The 21,948-nt window shown below is 52.1% G+C and overlaps 2 protein-coding genes across 4 annotated transcripts; one reads left to right on the forward strand and one right to left on the reverse strand.

The window, feature by feature from the left end:
* Positions 1-1,462: 1,462 nt before the first annotated feature.
* On the reverse strand, positions 1,463-4,239 carry Lamtor2 (late endosomal/lysosomal adaptor, MAPK and MTOR activator 2). Of its 2 annotated transcripts, XM_006976372.4 has the most exons (4): positions 4,045-4,228; positions 3,581-3,743; positions 1,893-1,982; positions 1,463-1,653 (listed from the first exon to the last, which is right to left on the reverse strand). In XM_006976372.4, exons 1-4 carry the CDS (start codon positions 4,110-4,112, stop codon positions 1,597-1,599), a joined length of 378 nt encoding a protein of 125 aa, XP_006976434.1. In that variant the 5' UTR covers positions 4,113-4,228; the 3' UTR covers positions 1,463-1,596. The 2 variants fall into 2 exon arrangements, with proteins under 2 accessions (XP_006976434.1, XP_076430550.1); XM_076574435.1 differs by lacking the exon at positions 1,893-1,982 and having other exon boundaries at positions 4,045-4,239.
* Positions 4,240-5,016: 777 nt separating this feature from the next.
* Positions 5,017-21,658, forward strand: Ubqln4 (ubiquilin 4). Of its 2 annotated transcripts, XM_076574434.1 has the most exons (12): positions 5,051-5,189; positions 6,225-6,340; positions 6,539-6,690; positions 7,080-7,279; positions 7,797-8,059; positions 10,610-10,768; positions 14,217-14,442; positions 15,493-15,632; positions 16,265-16,348; positions 16,448-16,563; positions 16,909-17,095; positions 19,766-21,658. In XM_076574434.1, the coding sequence occupies exons 2-12, from the start codon at positions 6,227-6,229 to the stop codon at positions 19,916-19,918; spliced, it is 1,794 nt and encodes a 597-aa protein (XP_076430549.1). In that variant the 5' UTR covers positions 5,051-5,189; positions 6,225-6,226; the 3' UTR covers positions 19,919-21,658. The 2 variants fall into 2 exon arrangements, with proteins under 2 accessions (XP_006976436.3, XP_076430549.1); XM_006976374.4 differs by lacking the exon at positions 6,225-6,340 and having other exon boundaries at positions 5,017-5,189.
* Positions 21,659-21,948: the final 290 nt, after the last annotated feature.

Here is a 21,948-nt window from a genome sequence, read left to right on the forward strand (position 1 = left end):
CACCCACAGGACAGCTCACAACTGTCTGTAACTCCAAGATCTGACACCCTCACAGACATACATGCTGGCAAAACACCAGTGCACATAAAATAAAAATAAACAATAAATTATTTTTTAAAAGAGAACAAATGGCCGGGTGGTGGTGGCGCACGCATTTAATCCCAGCACTCGGGAGACAGAGCCAGGTGGATCTCTGAGTTTGAGGCCAGCCTGGGCTACCCAGTGAGTCCCAGGAAAGGTGCAAAGCTACACAGAGAAACCCTGTCTCGAAAAAACAAAAAAAAAAATAAATAAATAAAATAAATAAATAAATAAATAAATAAAAGAGAACAAATACTACCAAGTTTGACCACTTTGAGTTCATTCCTTGAAACCCACACGGTGGAGAGACCCAGCTTATGAAAGTTGTCTCCTGACTGCCATACTTGCACCGTGGGACACACCCACCCACCCACGTGCGCACATACAATAGGTAAATGTAATGGTGAAGAATCTGCATGACCATACACAATTTCCTTTGTTAATTAAAACAAAACAAATCCTGCAGAGAGGACCTAGCTGGCTCCTGAGAACTTAGGAAAGTGTCCAGCTTACGGGCACTCCTCCCTAAGCTAGAAGAGATTGAACCCTAGGGCTCTATATCTTCTGTGTCCAACAAAAACAGGCCTTTGCTCCTCCAGCTCAGTTCCAAGGTGCTGCCAAAGGGTGGATAAGATTCTGCTCGGAGGGCTGGAGAGAAGGCTCAGCAGTTAAGAGCACTGGCTACTCCTGCAGAAGACCCAGGTTTAGCTCTCAGCACCTACAAGGTGTCTAACGACTGTCTGTAACTGGTTCTAGAGATGTGACGCCCTCCTCTGACCTTTGCAGACATGCACATGGTGCAGACGTCACCCCAGGCAAAACACTCATACAAATTAATCTAACAAAATTTTTTAAATGGTGTGGTGGCTCATACTTTAATCCTAGCACTCACGAGGCAGAGGCGGGCAGATCTCTGAGTATGAGGCTAGCTTGGTCTACAGAGAGAGTTCCTGGACACAGAGAAACCCCATTTCAAATAAACAAAAGAAAAAATTGTTTAAAGAAAAGCAATTGTTTTTCTGAGGTCAGAAGTGGTGGCATACACCTTTAATCCCAGCACTTGGAAGGCAGAGGCAGACAGATCTCTGTGAGTTCAAGGCCAACCTGGTCTACAGAGCTAGTTCTAGGACAGCCACGGCCACACAAAGAAACCCTGTCAGGGGTGGGTGGGGGAGAAAAATCAGTTCTGAGTGGCTGGAGTCAGATGAAGCCCAGCACTGGAGAAGTCAATTGTGCTGGGCAGCCCTGCCAAGAATTGCTGGGAGATTGGATGATGGGGGATGAGGGAACCCACCTTTGCAGAGGATAAGGAATCCTCTTAAGTAATCCACCCCACTCCTTCCCAAGGCCTGAGCTCTTTCATCCAAGAAAGCATCTGAGACACAAGGCAAGAGTTGAAATTTATTTGGAAAAAAGCCAAAGTCCCACTTTCCTGTAACCAGTCCAATAGGTGTACCCTGCTCCTCCCAAGCACCATCCCTCCTGACCCCAGCTTATTCACATTATATCACATTATTATGATGCTGCTACTTGGGTGAGGGGCTCCTCCAGGTACTGCACCAAGGCCTGGGCCTGCAAAGACAGAAAACACAAGTCAGTCCACGCATGGCTTATGCTTAGAGTGATCCCAAATTGGCTCCCTACCCCACACTGAGTCACCAACCCCCAACCCACCCCCACTGCTCTTTAGCCCACCCCAGACAAGGACGGAGGAGACAGGAGAACTCTGGAAAGGGGCACATGTAGGGAATGGACACAGTGAACAGGCACTGTGGCTGGGCCCAGGAAGGTTGGAACAGGAATGTACTCACTTTGGCCTTGAGCATTCCGAAGCCCACAGTCTCCTTGGCATACATACATAACAGGAGGTTGGCCACGCGAGTAATGGCTACACGTCCCTCCTAGTGGGGAGAATCTACTGAGGCATTCTGCTTGGCCCCTTAGTTCCTATCTCTCTGGGGCTCCTCTGAGCCCAGAGAGATTGTTCCCAAGGCTGGCAGGGCAGGAAGTTCATCCAGAATGCTTTGCCCAACCCTGAAGACGTGAGGTGGGACGCTGATTCCAGCCTCAGCACAGGCAATTCCTAATCAAGTTATCCTGGGAAACCAAGTCTCTCAGAAACTGGGGTTTTCTTCTCTAATGCCAAGAATGGTCTCAACAAGTGAGGGACCAGGAACAATAACCCAATTTGTCTGAAGCACTTGCAGAAGACTTGCGTTCAATTCCCAACACCAACATTGTGCTCACAACCATAGAGTTCAGGGGAACCGATGCCTTCTTCTGCACCTCCTTGGGGGCACCATGCATGCACATGGTGCACATATGTAACACCTGGGCAAAACTCTCATACATACAGAATAAAATAAATGAATCTAAAAAACTTAATGGCAAAAAAAAAAAAAAATCCACAACCCAACTTACATGTCTCCTCTTTTCTCATGGTATAGTTTTTCAAAATGAGGATCAACTAAGAGGGTTGAGCAACATTTAAAAAAAAATGACAGATGTCAAATTATAGTAAGAGAAGTGATGTTTCATGAAACTTATTTTAGTGTATCAATGTGTATACTAGGCTTTGACTTAAAAACAAAAATTGTGCCTCTGGGAATGGGTCCTAGGAGTCCAAAGTGCTCTACCACTGAGCTCATCCTCTGTCCCTTAAAATGCATTTATTATGGCTGGGTTGTTGTGAATGTCTTTGGAGCTTCTGCCCCATGCCCCATGGCACCAGCCCTAGACTGAGTACCCAGGAAGAGTCAGCCATGGTTGGGAGGGGTGTAAAGAATGGGCTGCCTCATTCACAATTAAGAGATTTCTGAGGAGCATTCACCCCACCCCGCCCGGGACCAACCGATTGGCTTCTGCACACCGTCACTGTCCAGAGTGCTGGGAACCAGACATTTCTTTTTAGCCCTATCCTACCACTTTCCCCCATTCTGGAACTCCGTCCTTACTGACCTTTATCCAAACTCACTCTGCCCTGGGCCCTTTGCAATTGCTCTTCTGTCAGAAATACAGTGCTGGGACTAGAGGCATAAGCCACCATGTCCTGACTGTTAGAAATATTTTCCCGACGGGCAGTGGTGGCTCACGCCTTTATCCCAGCACTCGGGAGGCAGAGGCAGGGGCAGGCGGATCTCAGTGAGTTCCAGGCCAGCCTGGTCTACAGAGTGCGTTCCAGGACAGCCAGGACTACACAGAGAAATGCTGTCTTGAAAAGCCAAAAAAAGAAAAAGAAAGAAAGAAACATTTTCCCAACAGATCAATGCATGGCTTATTCCCTTCCTCTTTCCAACCTTCAGATCTTTTATCAAATGTCACCCTTTCAGTGAGATTGACCGCCACATGTGTCTGCACCCCTAACTCTCGGTCCTTTTTTTAATATCTATGTTTTACTTATTTAGCGAAGTGCGGTGGTGCACCCCCGCAATCTCAGTATTCAGGAGGCAGAGGCAGGATGATCACTGCAAGTTCGAGGTCAGCCTACTTTACTCCATACCATGCAGTCCATGAGGATAAATTTGAGATTGTCTTCATTAAACGCTTGGTTCCCGTTCCGGTCGTACGCGGCCCAGATGTTACTGGCGATGGCCGCGGTGACCCGGGCATCTGTGTCCCCATAACCGGAGTAGGCCAGCAACGATCCCTCGTTATTCAGCAGCCTGGCGAGGATGGGGAAGGATATCGACAAACTCAGGAGGAGTAAAAAGCCTGGGTTCCTTTCCCAGTTCCCGCTCCTGGCGTTTCTAGGAAGCAAGGATCTGCGCTGAATATATCCCGGAACATGCCCTAAGCACTAGCCGACTTCCCTTTCCCAGAGGGGCCCCCACGTAGGGTTCCCGAAAAGACCGCTCGCACCACTAGCCTCCTCCTAGCGTGGGGCTCCTTCCCTACCCCTCCTGCAGGCAGCCGCGCGCCGCCCCGCGCCAGGGCTCGCCGCTCGGGTCCTGGTTGTGCACTCACAGGGTGCTTTGGACTCCTCCGGTGTTGGCTTGGCTTAGCACCTGCGTCAAAGCCTTGGGACGCAGCATGCCTGCGTCTCCCAACCCTGACCGGTACCCAGACAACCCCAGTCTTCGCCAGCTGCTCTCCACCAGCCGCTTCCGGTGCCCCAGTAGCCCAGCTACCAGGCGGCCCTGGTAGTTGTAGTCTCCACTGAGGCCCTGGCCCAATCCCCGCCCCGCGCGGGGGGCGCTGGGAATCGTAGTTTCTTGTAACATCGCACGGACTTCTGGGAACTGGAGTTCCGCTTTGCAGTCCCACCATGAGGCTCTGGGGGAAAAGAGCGGGAGTGCAAGGACAGTGGCAACATTGCAAGGACTTTTAACCCCTGCCACGAAAAGGGCGCCTTTGCGCCTACTGGTCAACCCGCGATTCAATACTAATAATAAAGATCTGCGTTTGTTAAGCACATCCTTGGCCCCTTTTCAAAGCAGTATTGCACGTTAGTCACAGTTTTGTGAGTTACTGCCGTCTTGACGCCCAGGGCTCAGAGAAGCCACGTAGGCAAACTCCAGGTCCCCGAAACCGTCCTTAATGGCCCCCTCGGGACGGCTCCCGGGAGGCCACGGCGCTTCCTGCAGAGGCGTTAAGAACGTGCAGATCCAGGAGCGACCCCAGGCCGGGCAGAGATGCCGCCTCCCAAGAAGACCAAGTTAGCCCAGGGGACGGAGACGAGGCGGCGGAACAGAAAGTCCTTTGTCCCGAGCGGGAGGGAGCCGCGGGCATCGCCGCGTCTTCCGCCCTCGGCGCCGGCCACTCCGCCCTCTCGGGGCTCCGGCGAAGATCGGCCCGAGCAGCTGCGGACCCCGCTCGGCCCCGGGCCGCCCCAGCTGCAGTGCCCCCCCAGGCCGCCCGGGGCGCTGTGGCTGCGGCTGTCCGGAGGGGGCGGCGGAGCCTTGGGGAGGGGCGGGAGGGGGAGTTGGAGGCGCCGAAGCCGAGCCGGGCCGGGCGGACCGGGAGGAGGAGCCGGGCGGGCTGGCGGGCGGCCGGGCGGCGGCATGGCGGAGCCGAGCGGGGCCGAGACGAGGCCCCAGATTCGGGTCACCGTCAAGACCCCCAAGGACAAGGAGGAGATCGTGATCTGCGATCGAGCCTCGGTTAAGGAGGTAGGACGGCCGGCGCTGGAGGGAGGAGGAGGGCGGGAGCCGTGCGCGGAGGGGGTCAGCGCGGAGATGGAGACCTCGGGGACGGCCTGGCTGCGGGGACGGGCCCCCGGCCGGGGCGGAGCCCACGGGGATCCGGGCCGCGCGAGGGCAGACGGAGCGGGTAGGGGGCGCCCTGCCTGGGCTAGTCCGGCGAGCGTGGCGCGGGTTGGGACGGGTTTGGCAGCGCTGCCGAGGCTGGGGGCGTGGTGGGGGAGCTTGGGGAAAAGGGACACCTGGCACGCGGGTGCCCGGAGGGTCCTAGGCTTGAGGGGAGAGTGCGCCGCGGTTACTGGTGGAGGTTCCGGGCACCGAGGCACCGTGCGGCCCGAGTGAGCTAAGCTCCCCCGGGAGAGCCGCGTGGTGGGGGTGCTCTCTCTCTCTCTCCCCGCACAGGTCCTTCCTGCTCGCAAGTCGGAACGGTTCAGTTTTCTGCTCTATAGGATATATCGAGCGCAGTAGGTGCTCAACAAAATAATGTTGAATGAGTGAGGGACTATTGACTCTGTTCCCCACTGCTCGGAGCTGCTCCAGAACTGCACACAGGGCGGGGCTTAGGATAGGCCATCTGGTTGGAAGAGAGGGATCTTTTGCTTAGCAAGTGCACTGTTTATAATTAGAGTATGTGTTGTGTTGTGTTTTGGAGGAGCTGATAGACTCTAGAGAGTCAAACTCACCCCAGAGTACCCTTTAGTACCACTACTGCTCTCATGCAAGAATTTGCAGTTCTCCCGGAAGGGCTGAATTGGAACACAGCTCTTATTGAGAGTATGACTGGTGGAGACATTGATGTGCAGACCGGAGTTCCTACCCCCTCTCCGATCCTTATCTTTAAAATCCCAGCAGAGGCGGGTGGATCTCTGTGAGTCCCAGGTCAGCCTGGTCTACATAGAGGGTTCCAGGACAGTAAGGGACACACAGAGAGACCTTGCCTCTAAATAAATAAATGAGATGGAGATAGTAACTAACACACTCAACAGCTGGATCTGTTTGTTATAGTTATGAGAAAGCTGGGAATAAAGTGCAGAGAGAAACTGCGAGTCAAGAGGAAGCTGACGAGAGAAAGCCTGAGGCCAAGGCTGGTTGGAGGAGTTGGGATGAGGAGGGCTTCCCAGGTGCTAACCCTCACAGAGAACTGGGTGGTCGTGGTAGATAGCAGCAGGGTTTTCTAGGGTGAGGAGAACCATCATGGAACAAATGGAAAAAGCAGACCTCACTGTTGCTTATCGCGGCTAGAGGGGCAGAGTGGAGAGCAGAGTCCTGGCAGTGGGGTACAGGCAGGCTCCCCAGTGATCTCTGCCTCTTGACCACAGTTCAAGGAGGAAATCTCCCGGAGGTTTAAGGCTCAGCAGGATCAGCTGGTCCTGATCTTCGCAGGCAAGATCCTCAAGGATGGAGACACGCTGAACCAGCATGGGATCAAGGATGGGCTCACGGTCCATCTAGTCATCAAGACCCCTCAGAAGTAAGTTCGGGAAAGGAACCGACCTTGCTTCTAACTGGGACTTCTCTTCAGATGCTTTCTCACCTGTTCCACTGTGTAGACGGCCGTTGGCCAGGCCTGGTACAGGTGGATAAGATCTTACCTCTAGGACAGCCTGACTGACCACTCCCAGATTGCCTTCAAGACTAGTGATACTGGCACCATTCCTCTCTCCTGTGTGTGTGTGTGTGTGTGTGTGTGTGTCTGTCTGTCTGTCTGTCTGTCTGTCTGTCGTGCGCCCCCCCCATCTTGCCGGCCTGGGGTAAGGGTGGGGTAAGGCTGCTCAGGGGGTGGCTTGAGCTGGCAGCAGCTACACAGCACCCGCCCACTTGTACTCCCTCCAACCTGGAGTCTCCATTGTTTGTTCTCAGGGCTCAAGATCCAGTGGCCGCCACTGCTTCTCCCCCATCCACTCCCGACTCTGCCTCTGCACCCTCCACCACACCTGCCTCACCCGCTGCCCCTGCCCAGCCCTGCGGCTCTGGCAGCGCCACTTCAGATGCTGGCAGTGGAGGGGGACCCTCTCCAGTGGCTGCCGAGGGGCCCCCAAGTGCTACTGCGTCAATTCTCTGTAAGCCTTTGGGGGAGGAGAGCATAATCTTGTATTTACTGGGCAGGGAAGTGGGGTGCACAAAGATAAAGAAGAACAGTGGTCCCTGCTCCTAGTCTCCTGGGGTAGACACTCTTCCAGATGTTGGTGATTAAGCCGTGGTGGTGGTGGTGGTGGTGGTGGTGGAGGAGGAGGAGGAGGAGGAGGAGGAGGAGGAGGAGGAGGAGGAGGAGGAGGAGGAAAGCAGTTCATGATGGTTTCCAGGATTTCAGGAGCAGAAGGGGAGATGGGGTTGAGTGTCCTGGAGAAGAGAGAAGCAGAGAAAAGCCGGTGGCTGCTGATTCATTTCTCTCTGTTCAGTGATATGCTCATCTTGGCCTCTGCCTTTATAGAGGCCTCTTTGCTGGAGCTGGGGGAGCGATTGCAAGAGGGACCTGTGAGAAGCAATTAGGGGCTATCCTAGAGAGCCAAGTTCGCAGGCTCTGCTGGGTCTGAGAAGGGCCTGAGAGGTAGACTCTGACCCTGCTCCTTCCCACAGCTGGCTTCGGGGGCATCCTTGGCCTCGGCAGCCTGGGCCTGGGCTCTGCCAACTTCATGGAGCTGCAGCAGCAGATGCAGAGACAGCTCATGTCCAACCCTGAGATGCTGTCACAGATCATGGAGAACCCCTTGGTCCAGGATATGATGTCAAACCCTGACCTCATGCGCCACATGATCATGGCTAACCCCCAGATGCAACAGCTGATGGAGAGGAACCCCGAGATCAGCCACATGCTCAACAACCCGGAGCTCATGAGGCAGGTGGGTATGTGACGAGGCTGGAGCAGGGAGGAATCTGGTGTCAGCCATTCCGAGCTTAGTATTTGTTCATTCAACTGAACAGCTATATTTTGAACACTTGATATAGTGATGAGCGGACATAGGCCAGGAACTCCTTGTCTCTAAGGGAAGTGGGACAGATATGCAGGCAACACCGAATTAATAGGTTTTCTCTGTAACGTGATAGTAGGTTTCTCTGCCGATGCAGTAAGCCAGATCAAGCCCGATTGAGAAAGCAAAAGAACAGGTTTATTTGAGCAAAGCGTCTCCCCAGTGAGTCCTTCAGCCCCAGAGATTGGGGCTGGAGAAGTCACACAGCTGAACTAAAGCAGGGAGCTTATACACCCTGGAGGTGAGGGGTGATAATGTGTCCCCACAAGCTGGGTTTGTGTCCAAGTGTGGTCAAATGCTGACCACTTTAGATGGGGTCTTGGGCTCCTGGCAACTTCAGGGGAGGAGCTGCCACAACCGCCAAGAATGCGGAACTGGGCTTTTTGGCGCCTTTTCTTTGTTGGAGATTCTCTGAGTGGACGGGGTTTGGAGAGTGAGGAATGGAGTTTAATGGGTCAAGCCGAACATGTGTGACTACTGATCGCCTAAGGATAATCCCAGAATCTCCTAGGAACCTAATAAGGAATTCAGCTTCTGACCCTACTCTGGAGTTTATGGAAGATCTTCTAGAAGTGTCACTGAGCTGGGCAGTGGTGTCGCACCCCTTTAATTCCAGCATTCGGGAGGCAGAGGCAGGCGGATCTCTGTGTGTTCGAGGCCAGCCTGGGCTACAGAGTGAGATCCAGGAAAAGGTGCAAAGCTACTCAGAGAAACCCTGTCTGGAAAAAAAAAAAAAAAGTAGAAGCGTCACTGAGCTAAGAACCAAAGGAAGACAGTACATGAACCAAGGAAAGAAAAATAATGTTCAAAACCAAGGAACCCCAAAGAAAAGGCCAAAACTATGTTTGGAAACACTGTGGCTAGACACACCCAACGGAGATCATTTTCTTTTCTTTTTTTCTCTTTTGGTTTTTCAAAACAGGGTTTCTCTGTGTAGCCCTGGCTGTCCTGAAACTTACTCTGTAGACCAGGCTGGCCTTGACAGAGATCCACCTGCCTCTGCCTCCTGAGTGCTGAGATTAAAGGCGTATGTCACTAACCCAGCTGGAGACTGTTTTCTGAAGACCATTTACTAGAAGACAGGGTAGATGTTCTTGCCATCAGGGATGTGGAGACCAGAGTCTGATTCACTGTATGGTAACTCTCCCAAAGATTAAGGTTTTGAAATTGTTTTTCAATTAGTTGGTTATTTTGAGACAGGCTCTCACTATATAGACTAGGTTAGCCTGAGACTCACAGGAGATCTGCCTGCCTTTGCCTCCTGAGTGCTAGGATCAAAGGTGTTCCCACCACATGGCCATGGCTTTTTTTTTAATGGTATAAGGACTTTCTGAGTGTTTGGGTATTTTTTTTTTTTTCCTGCCTAGAAATGTACTGCTTCCATAGTGGTGACTCAATAAATACTTACTGGATGATAGGTTATAGGATGAGAGACCGGAGTCCCGTGAGACTAGGCCTGTCGGTCTAGGAAGGTGTCTTAGAGGACAGGAACAGATTTGGGGGAGAAGAAGGCAGTCTAAGGAACAGGAATAAGTAGCTGGCTTCCTCACGCCATCCCTGAGGCAGTGACGCCGTCAGCAGCTCTGATGAAGAGAGCCCTCCCTCATCCTCGGTGTTGAGTGTTCAGTGTGGCTGAAGATCAGGAAGTGGGGCCAGAGTGTGGCCAGTCTGAGTCCTTTCCCTACCCGGTCTGATTTACCAGAACTCACAGTGTGGTTTTGGTGAGACCTGGCCTAGAAACCTGCCTGCATGATTAACTTCTGCATGGTAGAGGACAACAGGTCTGTGGTCCTCTCTGACCCCGTTTTCATATCTACAACAGACGGAGAGGAATGCTTGCCTGGGCCGGTTATTGTGGAAATGGTGTGACTTCATTCTAGGTTATTCAGCTGCTGTGTGCGTCACTCTGCCTCAGGGATGGCGTGAGGAAGCCAGCAAGCTACTTATTCCTGTTCCTTGGACTGTTACCTTCTCCCCAAATCTGTTCCTGTCCTCTGAGACACCTTCCTGGACTGATAAACCCAGGACTCTGATCTCTCATCCTATAATCTATCACCCAATAAGTATTTATTGCATCACCATGATGGAGCAGGTGTAGTTCTAGGCAGGGGAGAAAAAAAGCTGGGTCCCATTTTCTTACACTCTGTCACCTCTGTGGATCCTCTGAGCCCGAGAAAAGGAAACTGCTGCCTAGCCCCATCTGGGAACACCATCCCTCCATTCCAAAGAGCCGACCAAAACAGCCACGGAGAGGCAGGGATGAAGCCGAGATTGTAGGAGGAAGGAGGTCTGGATTGCTGTTCTCCCTGCCACTGTTGGGTGGGTCCCGCATTCCTCACGTAGACTCCCTCCTCAGGTCCCTTTTCCTAGCTTGGTGCTCCTCTGGTTCCAGGGTCCACCTCATATTTTTCTCTTCACCAGACAATGGAGCTTGCTCGGAACCCAGCCATGATGCAAGAAATGATGCGGAACCAGGACCGGGCCCTCAGCAACTTGGAAAGTGTCCCTGGAGGGTATAATGCTCTCCGCCGCATGTACACGGACATCCAGGAGCCCATGTTCACTGCTGCCCGGGAACAGGTGGGACCAGGAAGCGAGCATCGGGAGGGCTGCCCGGGTTCAGGATTCCCTACTCCAGCCTAAGCATGCCCCAGTACCCTCCGGGTCACCTGCCCAGTCGTCTGTGGGGTGGACCTTTGCTTGAAGGCATTTCCTTTCAAGTGCAGATCCAGTGACAGCCAGCTTGATGAGGGCAGAATATAACGGGGTCCCTAGGGAGGTCCGTAAGATGGTATCCAAGGGACGTGACATTGTTTTAATAAACTCGTACACCAGGGGCTCAAAAGGGGAGGTGCTGACTTGGGGTCCAAAGTTAACCAACCCTAGTCAGTGTATCTCAGATATAACCCGTGGTTCATCTTCATCAGAATCACTTGGGCAAACTGTAATAATGCAGTTCCAGACCCTACTTAGGACTACTTACCGGGTCAGTCTCTCCAGGCTTTTGTTTTGTCTCGCTTGTTTTTGTTTTTGAGACAGATCTCATTGTGTAGCCCTGGCTGGCCTGGAACTCTCCATGTAAAACAGGTTGGCCTCTGACTCATAGAGATCCACCTGCTTCTGTGGCGATGAAATGCTCACTGAACCTTTGTTTCTGTTTTTATATTTTCAGACAAGGTCTCACTATATAGCTCAGGGCATCCCAGAACTTAAAATCCCCCCAAGTCAGCACCCCCCATGTGCTGGGGTTCGTCATCATGGTCAGTGGGGTTATGCACTTCAAAAAAAAAGTATGTTTATTTTATATGTATAGATGTTTTGCCTACATATATATTTGTGCATGCGGTGCCTGTGGAGGCCAGAAGAAGGGGTCAGATCCTCTGAAGCTAGAGTTAGAGATGGTTCTGAACCACCATGCTCAGAAACAAACTCAGACCCCCTGGCAGAGTAGCCATTGCTCTTAACTGCTGATCCATCGCTCCAACTCCAGGCATTCCCCAGGATTGTGCACTTTTAAAAATGTTTAATGAGTGGAGAATATTGTTCACTGGTGGAGCACTTGCCTAGAGTGTGTGAGACCTAGGGTCAATTCCTAGCACCACCAAAAAGAAAAAAACCAGCTTTATGAATATGAGGTACAGTGTCCCATATCTATAGTCCCAGCATTTAGGAAGATCTGGCGTTCAAGGCCAGCCTAACTACATGAATTCTGTCTCAAATGAATAAATGAAAGGAAGAAAGGAAGAAAGGAAGAAAGGAAGAAAGGAAGAAAGGAAGAAAGAAAGAAAGAAAGAAAGAAAGAAAGAAAGAAAGAAAGAAAGAAAGAAAGAAAGAAAGAAAGAAGCTCAGTTGGTAGATTACTTGACTAACACACACACACACAGGCCCTGGGTTTGAGCCCAGCAATACAAAACCTGGGCATAGTAGTGTGCTTCTGTAATCCCAGCACTCAGGAGGATCCAGAGGTCATAGTCATCCTCAGCTACATATCAAGTTGAAGGCCAACTTGAGAAACATGATATCCTGTCTCCAAAACAAAACTAAATTGAATAGTTGAGAAAGACAACAAGCACTCCAGCTAATTCTGAGCACCCACAGTAAAGCATAAAAAATACTGGTTTTGCTAAAAGAATAAAACATTTGGCATCCACAAACCTGGGTTCATATACCAGCGCCGCCATTTTCCAGCAGTGTGATTTTAAGTGGTCTCTCCTGAACCTTACTCCCTCATTGTCACAGGGAGGTCGTCCATTATAGCAGTAGCTCTCACACTACTATTGTAGAATCGGTCTCAGGACCCAATTATATTATAGAAAATTATAGAGAATAAGCTGAGCATGGAGCATACACCTGGAATCCTAGCTTTCAAAAGGCAGAGGTAGGAGAATCACTAGGTTTGAGGCTAGTCTGGTCTACAAGACAAGTTCCAGGCCAGCTAGGCCTGTAGGCGACACACTGTCCTGTTCGTCCGTCCCCTCCCCCGTCCTCCCCCCCAAAAAAGATGCATTCATCCCTATGATCCCATTACTCTAGAGTTAGAAGTAGGAGGATCAAAAGCTCAAGGCTAGCCTGGGCTATAAGAGACTATAAAAAAACAACCATAAAAAAGTTACAGAAGGCCCCTAAAAAACTTTGTTTTTGTGAGTTGGACCTATCAATATTCACTGCCAAAACTGAAGTCTGGGCGTGGCGAGAAACTTAGAAGAAAGTGTGGCCTTGCCATAGATAACTTTAATGTCTGGTCCTGTAAGACAGTGAACTTCTCAGGTCTGTATTTATTCCATTGAACGTCCCCTGCTACATAGCTTTCTTAAGTGAGTAAGTAAAAAGAGCAAATTGACATTTTGTAGAGTTGTGAAAGCTTTCTAATCTTAACAGGGGTCACAGGGCCACATTTTTGAGAACTGGCGTATAGATGGATATTATATAAATGTGCCAAGGCATATAGTAGGTGCTCAGTAAATAGTGGGTAGTGACTGGCAGTTCTGGGAAACATTTAGTCTGTAGGTGCACCAGGAAGAACAGAACCAGTCAAGGACTAGAAATGGTGGAGACTCGGGCAGGTTACAGGAATGGGAAATCTGAAATGGCAGTAATGACTGAAACTATGAGGCCAGCCGGTTATCTAAACAGGCATCTGTTGAAGCCGAGGATCCTCAGCTCAGTGGAGATGATTGGTCAGCCAAGATCCCATGATCCACAGCTCAGGGTGGATGATTGGTCAGCCCAGATCCAGTGACCCACTTTGAATAACAGGAAAGGTGGGAAGGGCCAAGCTGTCCTGGTTGCTGGAGGGATGGAGGGAGGGGGCTTGGTGTTACCTTTGGGTAACCTGCCATCTGACGAGATACAGTTCCGAGCATTCTAGGGAGCGTGGGAGATAGACTGGGGATCCACCCAAAGGACAGGGAAGGAGAAAACCTCCAGGGAATCCTTAGCCAGATCTCTGCTCCCCTGGGCTCCATCATGACTTGCCTAGATGGCTCACATGCCTCTCAGGGGACCGAGGAAGAGAGTTCTGGGGTTTAGGATTAGGCCAAGGTGGCTGGGGAAGCGGGAGCTGGGGACAGATGGGGGTCAAATTAGCCAGGTCTGACAGCCTGCAACCACGAAGCTAGCCATTCCTTACTGAGCGCCTACTAGTGTCGAGGCTGGGGTGAAAGGCGGAATCCGACATGGCCTCTGTCCCCTAACTCCCCCAAGAGCAAAACTCTGTCATTTACAACACAGGAAAGATGGATGCGAAGGTCTTGGGTCACAGAGCCCACAGCAGAGGCCCGCACTGGGCACAGGCAAGGGAAGTGGCATCCGGAGGGCTTTGGCTGCCAGGCACCAACTTCGGCAGGTTGCCCCTGCAGGCTCGGGTGAGGGTGGTGGAGCTGGTGCTTTGGGAACAGAGTAGGTGAGGATGTCTGATGTGTCTCCCCTTCCCCCGGGGAGGGGAGGCTCCTAGGTGTAAGCAGAGGGAGCCTCTCCCTTGTCCCTGATCTGTTTCAGTCCTTAACCCGAAACCTTTCCCTCCTCTTAGTTTGGCAACAATCCCTTCTCTTCCCTGGCCGGGAACTCCGACAGCTCATCCTCCCAGCCTCTTCGGACTGAGAATCGAGAGCCCCTCCCTAACCCCTGGAGTCCCTCGCCCCCCACCTCCCAGGCCCCCGGGTCCGGTGGGGAGGGCACCGGAGGATCGGGGACCAGCCAGGTGCACCCGACAGTCTCGAACCCCTTTGGGATCAATGCGGCTAGCCTGGGGTCAGGTATGTCTTAGGGTGGAAGGAGCTTTAGTGGGGCCACACCGGGGCAGCCCCTCTGCCCCAGCACTGAATGGGGTTCACACTGCTTCCGTGTGTTGGAAACAGGTGAGACTGAGTTAAAGCTACAGCAGGGCTCAGCGGGGGCAACGGCCCTGCCCCTCAGAGGAGGAAGGTTTGCTCTGGTCATGTCCCTGGCAGGGACCTAAGTACCGGCTCATGAGTAAACCAGGCCACGCCTCCCAGCTCCATGAATACTTCTGGTACCATCCAGTGTAAATGGGGCAGAGTGGAAGATGCGGATGAGAGGGAAGGGTTGCAGAAGAATCAGAGCACATCCACGGACAGGCAGATGTGATGTCAGAGAAAGATGTGCAGGTTGTCGTGTGTACAGTATGCAGGCTGCACACTGCTAAGCCCCAGGGCTGTGGCAGGACACACAGCTCCGGGAGATCCTTTGGTAGATGCCCTGATTTCTCTAGGAGATACTTTAATCGGGAAGTCTTTTCCCCTTAGTGTGCTTCCGTTCCCTTATTTATTAAGGGAGGACCAGCTCTTGATCTGTGGTTTAAACACCGTTCCTAAGTGTTGGGGGATCTGGACCATCTCCAGGAGATGGAAGGACCAAATGGGAGCCAGCTCCAGGTCTCCTGCTCTGGCTTCAGCCGCACCCTTACCTTACCTGAGTGGGGTTTGGCTTGAGAAGCAGGCCTCTGCTACTGAGGCAGGTTTAAAAGCCATAGCTCTCCATGGCGTTTAGTTCTTTCCAGCTCACACTGTGTCTGAGCTTGGGGCAGGCGCAGTCCAGAGGGACGTAACTCAGACTTGGCTTCTAGCCAGTGAGCCTTTAGCCAGGTTGATGGGACAGGCCCAGGATAACTCAATGTGAGCTAACTTTAGAGTCCGGAGCACCTGGACCCGTGCCATGCGTTTGGATGCCTACTTGACCGTAGCTTCCGTTTCCTGACCACTCAGTGACATAAGGTAGATGAAATGAGGTGTCTGGTTTCCATGCGGACCCCTTTCTTCCTGTTTGTTTATCCCTCTTTGTTTTAGGGATGTTCAACAGCCCAGAAATGCAGGCGCTCCTCCAGCAGATCTCCGAAAACCCCCAGCTGATGCAGAATGTGATCTCCGCCCCTTACATGCGCAGCATGATGCAGACGCTCGCCCAGAACCCTGACTTCGCTGCTCAGGTAAGGAGGAAGTGCTGCTGGGGAAAGGGTTCCCCACGAGGGAATAGTTTGTGGGGGCCATTGAAGCACTCAGGGGCCAGGCTGCCAGGTTCCTACTGCACATCCTGCTACTTCACAGCTTTGGGGGCTAAGCAAGCCCCTTCGCCTCCTGATCACCTCTGCAAACCGCAGCAACAGGGGCTGGAGAGATGGCTCAGGGGTTAAGAGCACCGGCTGCTCTTCCAGAGGTCCTGAGTTCAATTCCCAGCACCCACATGGCAGCTCACAACTGTCTGTAGCTCCAGTTCCAGGGGATCTGACACCTTCACACCAATGCACATAAAATAAATTAAAAACGAAAACAACAAAAACCGGTAGCAACAATAGCTCCCCCAGGGATGGATGATGGCATGGCACATAGGAGGTCCTGGGTACCTGAAGTGGTAGTTCAGGTGACTGTCAGACAGGCCTGGGCAGTGTGACTCCTGCTCAGCACACGGGTCCCTCTCTTCTCTCTGCCCCACATGGGCTTTGGAGTACTTTGAGGTGAGATCTCCTGCAGTGGTGGGAGTGCTGAGGAGGGTCTGAGGCTGTGGGGGCTCTTTAGGGTAGGACGACCCAGGCCTCCTCCCCTGTTCCCTTCACTCTGGCAGATGATGGTGAATGTGCCGCTGTTTGCGGGGAATCCACAACTGCAGGAGCAGCTCCGTCTGCAGCTCCCCGTGTTCCTGCAGCAGGTGAGTGAAGATCATAGAGGGGAGACCTGGGAGCGCAATGACTGGAAATGAGTCAGGTGGACGGGCTGGGGCTGGGACTGACTGGCTCTTCCCCAACAGATGCAGAACCCAGAGTCTCTGTCCATCCTCACCAATCCCCGGGCCATGCAGGCCTTGTTGCAGATCCAGCAGGGCCTGCAGACCCTGCAGACCGAAGCCCCTGGGCTGGTACCCAGGTAAGGATGGTTGGCGGGCGTTAAGGTTCGCTCTCTCTATCCTGTCTATCTATCTTACACACACACACACGCACACACACACACACACACACACACACACACACACACACACACACACCATTGCACCATTGTTCCTTGGGCTGGGTCAGCTTTCCTGTTTTGTACTGACTGCTTTTCCTTCTGGATCTCACATTTCCATTCTTTTCCTTTTTCTTCCAGGCTAAGTCTCTTTCGTAGCGTAGGCTAGCCTCAAGTGCTGAGGTTGCAAGCATGTTCCTCCATGTCCACTTCCCATCCTGCTCTGGACTGCTGTCTCCTAACTCTCATTCTTTCCCCCCCTCCCAGCCTTGGCTCCTTTGGGACATCCCGGACCCCTGTACCCCTGGCAGGCAGCAACTCTGGGTCTGCAGCCGAGGCCCCCACCTCCTCCCCAGGCATACCCGCCACGTCTCCAACCACAGCGGGTTCCAGTGCCCAGCAACAACTCATGCAGCAGATGATCCAGCTTTTGGCCGGAAGTGGAAACTCACAGGTATCCAGGGCAGCAACCCATCCGTCCTGAGGAGCGTCAAGAGAGAGCGGTACTGGAGCTGCGACAGCAGGACAGGCTCTGCGGGAGGCCAGCCTGCCTTCAGGGCCTGGTCTGCCACTCATTAGCTTTGGGCAGGTCACCCTATGTCCCCAAGTTCCGTTTCTACAGCTTTAAAGTGGGGTAAGAGTAGTGACCACACTCGGCCCATGCTCGGTACCATGCCGAATGCTCTGTCTAGGAGAGTCGTGTACCCCGCTGCCAACAGCCTCGGGGGACTGTCACAGTATCAGTATGTGAGGGATGGGGGAAACTGAGAGCAGAGAGGTCAGCTGCTCACCTACATAGCTGGTAGACGAGAGTAAAGGGCGGGGTCTTAGGCCCCAGAGATGACTTGGGGTATGACCTCTGTGACTCTTCTGGAAATTCTACAAACGTTTGTGTAAAACGCTCAGAGAGCTGGGCCAGGCTGATCTCCAGGGCACATCCAGTACAAAGTCTGTGACTGGGAAGGCCTCTGGCACTATAGGGCGTGTGTGGTCCTCGGCAAGTGTCCCCATCAGGTGGGCAGCGGACACCAGCCTTCCGTAGCAAGCTCTCTTGTTGGCCTATCTTTGGACCACCAGCCTGAAAATCATGACCCGGAGACTTGGTTATGAAAGCTTGGCCTTAGCTTAGGCTTTTCCCCAACTACCTTTTTTCGAGACAGGGTTTCTCTGTGTAGCTTTGCGCCTTTCCTGGAACTCACTCTGTAGCCCAGGCAGGCCTTGAACTCACAGAGGATTAAAGGTGTGCGCCACTACCTCCTGGCCCCAACTACCTCTTATGACTTAAATTAACCCATTCATATTAATCGACAGTCTGCCACATGGCTTGGTTACCTCTTCTTAGTATGGCACATCCAACTTGCTCCAAGTTTGATGACAAAATTGCACGCCTGGATTCCTCCCTGCTTCTCTCTCTGCCCAGAAGTCCAGCCTATCCTCTCCTGCCTAGCTATTGGCCATTTAGCTCTTTATTAAACCAATCAGAAGGTGCCTTAGGCAGATATACATCTTTACAGTGTAAACAAATATTGCACAGCAGCTTTCCTTTTCCTGGATCTTGGTCATGAGCAAGACTCATGCTTCCCAAACATCCTATGGGAAAACATTGTAGTCAGACTTTCTTTGGGCTGCCAGCTCACAAATAACAAACTTATTATTAATAATGAAAGCCTGGCCTTTAGCTTAGGCTTGTCCCAACTAGCTCTTATAACTTAAACTAACCCATTTATATTAATCCACGTTTTGCTATGTGGCATTACCTCTCTTTCATCTTGCACCTCCTGTTTCTTCTCTGTGTCTGGCTCACAACTCTGCCTTTCTTCTTCCCAGAGTCATCTCTCTGCCCGGAAGTCCCACCTATACCCCCTGCCTAGCTATCAGCCGTTCAGCTTTTCTTTACACCAATCACAGCAGTACATCTTCACACAGTGTACAAATATCCCACAGCAAAACATTTCCAAGAGATATTTATAGGAGTATGTTGAAAAAAAAGATGTGTCTTTTGTTAATTGTGTTTACTGCGGGTTAAAAACCTTAAGCAGGTTCTTTTCTTCCTGGGCCCTTCTCGGACCTTTACTATGGTAGTAGTTCTGAAGACTGTCTGGAGGGGCATGCTTAGCATTTAGCATATTTGACTGTAGAGCTCTGGGCCGTGTGTGTGAGTGAGTGTGTGTGTGTGTGTGTGTGTGTGTGTGTGTGTGTGTGTGTGTGGTGTTAGGGATCAAAACCAGAGGCTTACACATAGTAGGCAAGGGCTCTGCCACTGAGCTACATGCCCAACCCAGCATTAGGCTTCTTTTTTTTTTTTTCCAGATTATTTATTTTTCTTTCTTGTATGAATGTTTTGTCTGCATGTATGTCTGGGCATCAAGTGTGCACCTAGTGTGCAGAGGCCAGAAGTATCAGGTCCCTGGAAACTAAAGTTACAGACAGTTGTGAGCCACCATGTCGGTACTAGAATCAAGCCCAGGTCCTCAGGAAGAGCAGCCAGGGCTCTTAACTACTGAGCATTAGTCTTTTGAAGCATGTATTAACATCTTCTGGAGAGCATTTGGGAACAAGCTGACACAGGCCTACCGGGGACTTGGGAAGATTAACAGAAATATCATCTGTCTCTGTTCGGCGGTAGCACACGAATTTAATCCCAGCACTCGGGAGGCAGAGGCAGGCAGATCTCTGTGAGTTCAAGGCCAGCCTGGTCTACAGAGCGAGTTCCAGGACAGGCTCCAAAGCTACACAGAGAAACCCTGTCTCGAAAAACAAAAACAAACAAAAATATCGTCAGTCTTGTTGTTAAAGTTATTTACTAACTTGGGAGCTAGGTTCCCTGGCCATCTGCAGTTCACTTTTCCTCACACCAAGCACAGGGCTCTGGAGGGGGTGGGAAGGAGACATGTGGATAGAAGGGCCATCCTTGGCCACAGGGGTATTAGGGACCGGCTGGTGTTCCGGAACACTCAGACTCCAGCTGTCCCTCTAGGAGACAGGCACGGTGTTATGTGCCTGCAACCCCAGCACTGTCCTAGGCCAGCCTGGGCTGCATGGCAAGACGTTCTCAAAAAGGAAGGAAAGAAGGGCTAGCCCTAGAATGGGTCCATGCCCACTAGCCAAGGCCTGCCTCCTCCAGGTGCCGATGCCGGAAGTGAGATTTCAGCAGCAGCTGGAGCAGCTCAACTCCATGGGCTTTGTCAACCGTGAGGCCAACCTCCAGGCCCTGATTGCCACAGGAGGGGACATCAACGCGGCTATCGAGAGACTCCTGGGGTCCCAGCTCTCCTGATCCCGGGGCCCGTGCCTCCTGCCTTCCCCACCTCTCAGCGCCAGCCTCTGGCCCTCTGTCCAGCCCCACCCTCTGTAGCCTGTCTTCTTTGACCTCTACCAACAGCAGGGTGACTCTGGAGGACGGGCCCAACCCGGAGCTCTGCCCAAGGATTTTGATTTTGTTGCTGTTTGATGAAATCTTCTCTCCTGGTCCTCTGAGCAGAGCGCTTTAGTTTGCACAGTTGTGTCGGTTGGGCCCACCTCCTTGCCCACAAGTCCGTTGGCAATGTTCAGCCTTCTCCCAGGGTCTGAGAGGAGGACCCCCGTCTGGCTTACCGGAAGTCTTCCATCGGTACCACTAGGGTTTAGCTTGCCTTACATTCACTCTCCCTCTCTTCCTTCCCCTCCCTCAGCCCAACCAGTGTTTGAATTTCACCCCGGAGAGGAACTGATGAAATGCTCTAGTTTTCTTCCTCTGCCCCATTCTGCAAGTTCATCCAGCATTGTCTCATGCGCCCTTTGGGACTCTAAGAAAGATACCTGTCCTCTCGCCCAAAGAGAGCCATGAGCAGGCAGTCTGGGCAGGATTACCAAGAGCAGACGAGCCCAGCGGAAGCTGGTGCGGAAGAGCAAGAGCTGACAGAGTTCCTGGAAGCAGGGACTGGAGGAGACGGCCTGAGCTGAAGGCTCGGAAGGCAGATTGACAGTTGGGGTCTAGAAACACCAGTAGATTTCAGGTTGGAGAAGCAGGCCCAGGCCCGACAGAAGGGAGGAAGACTGGTGTAAGCTTGAAGAAAGGAGCTTAACAAAGCCGAGCAGTGTGGCCCACAAGGATTCAGGTTTCCATGGTCTCCAATGTATGTGTGTGTGCGCGCGCGTTACACACACACACACACACACACACACACACACACACACACACACACACGTTTCCATGAACCCAGGACCTAACTGTATCTTCAGGCTCTGGTACTCTGAGCTCCGCTCCCCAGAAGTCATGCTGGAGATTGGATCTTTCTCAGCAGTATGGAGAATTAGTATATATGATATATGCACACATGTGCGTCCATGCAAGTTGGGAGGTGTGTGTTCTTTGTTGGTTTCTGGTTCACTACTTTGTCAACAGAGATGAGTGGGTCCAGGGACCAGCCTAGTGGAGGAATAGAGCATTGGGAAGGAGAGATGGGTCTCCTGGGCCTCTGGGTGTTTGGTGACCGAAAAGCATATCGGGTAATTCTAAAGACAATGGCTCTGACTGATACCCTTGCCACCATTACTCCTGGTGAAAAAAAAGTGAGGTTTCTCTTCCAGAGCTCCTGCCTTTAATTCCTTGCCAGCTCCATCTAGGCCAGAAAGTTCTTTAGAAGGGGTGAGATGGGGAATGCCTTTAATATGGAATTGGGCTTTAGCTGGACCACAGGGCAGAGAATGTGCTGAGAGCTGTGTGGTCCAGCTACTTGGAGGACCCCTGACTGAGAGAGAGGTAAGAAGAGGAATCCTGCCGGGCGGTGGTGGCCTTTAATCCCAGCACTCGGGAGGCAGAGGCAGGCAGATCTCTGTGAGTTCGAGGCCAGGCTGGTCTCCAAAGTGAGTTCCAGGAAAGGCGCAAAACTACACAGAGAAACCCTGTCTCGAAAAAAAGAGGAATCCTGCTCCAGGTGGGGAAGGATCCCAAGCAGCTCAGACATGCCTGCCCTTTTCTCTTACTCCCAACACCCACCCTGGCCTTTGTAAATAAATGAATTTTGTTGTGAGAGTACATTGATGGTGGTAGTGTTTGTTTGCTGAGGGTGGGGTTTGAATCGGGCTGAAGACAAGGTCACTGCCTGTCTTGAGTTTTGGTGTTCTGAGAAGGTGCCGCTGTAGCCCAAGCTGGCCTAGAAGGCGCAGCAGCCCTCTGCCCCGGGGTTCAAGTGAAGGCTGAGCCCCACAATTGCCTTATCTTCTGTGCAGTGAAGCTGTGAGAAGAGTCTGGTGATGTAAGAACGAACCACGCCCGGGAGAGTGGGAGATTCTTCAGACCAGTTCTCAGCGCCAATAGAAGGAAAA

Source organism: Peromyscus maniculatus, chromosome 6 (genome assembly GCF_049852395.1).
Source record: "Peromyscus maniculatus bairdii isolate BWxNUB_F1_BW_parent chromosome 6, HU_Pman_BW_mat_3.1, whole genome shotgun sequence".
Taxonomy (NCBI): Eukaryota; Metazoa; Chordata; class Mammalia; order Rodentia; family Cricetidae; genus Peromyscus; species Peromyscus maniculatus.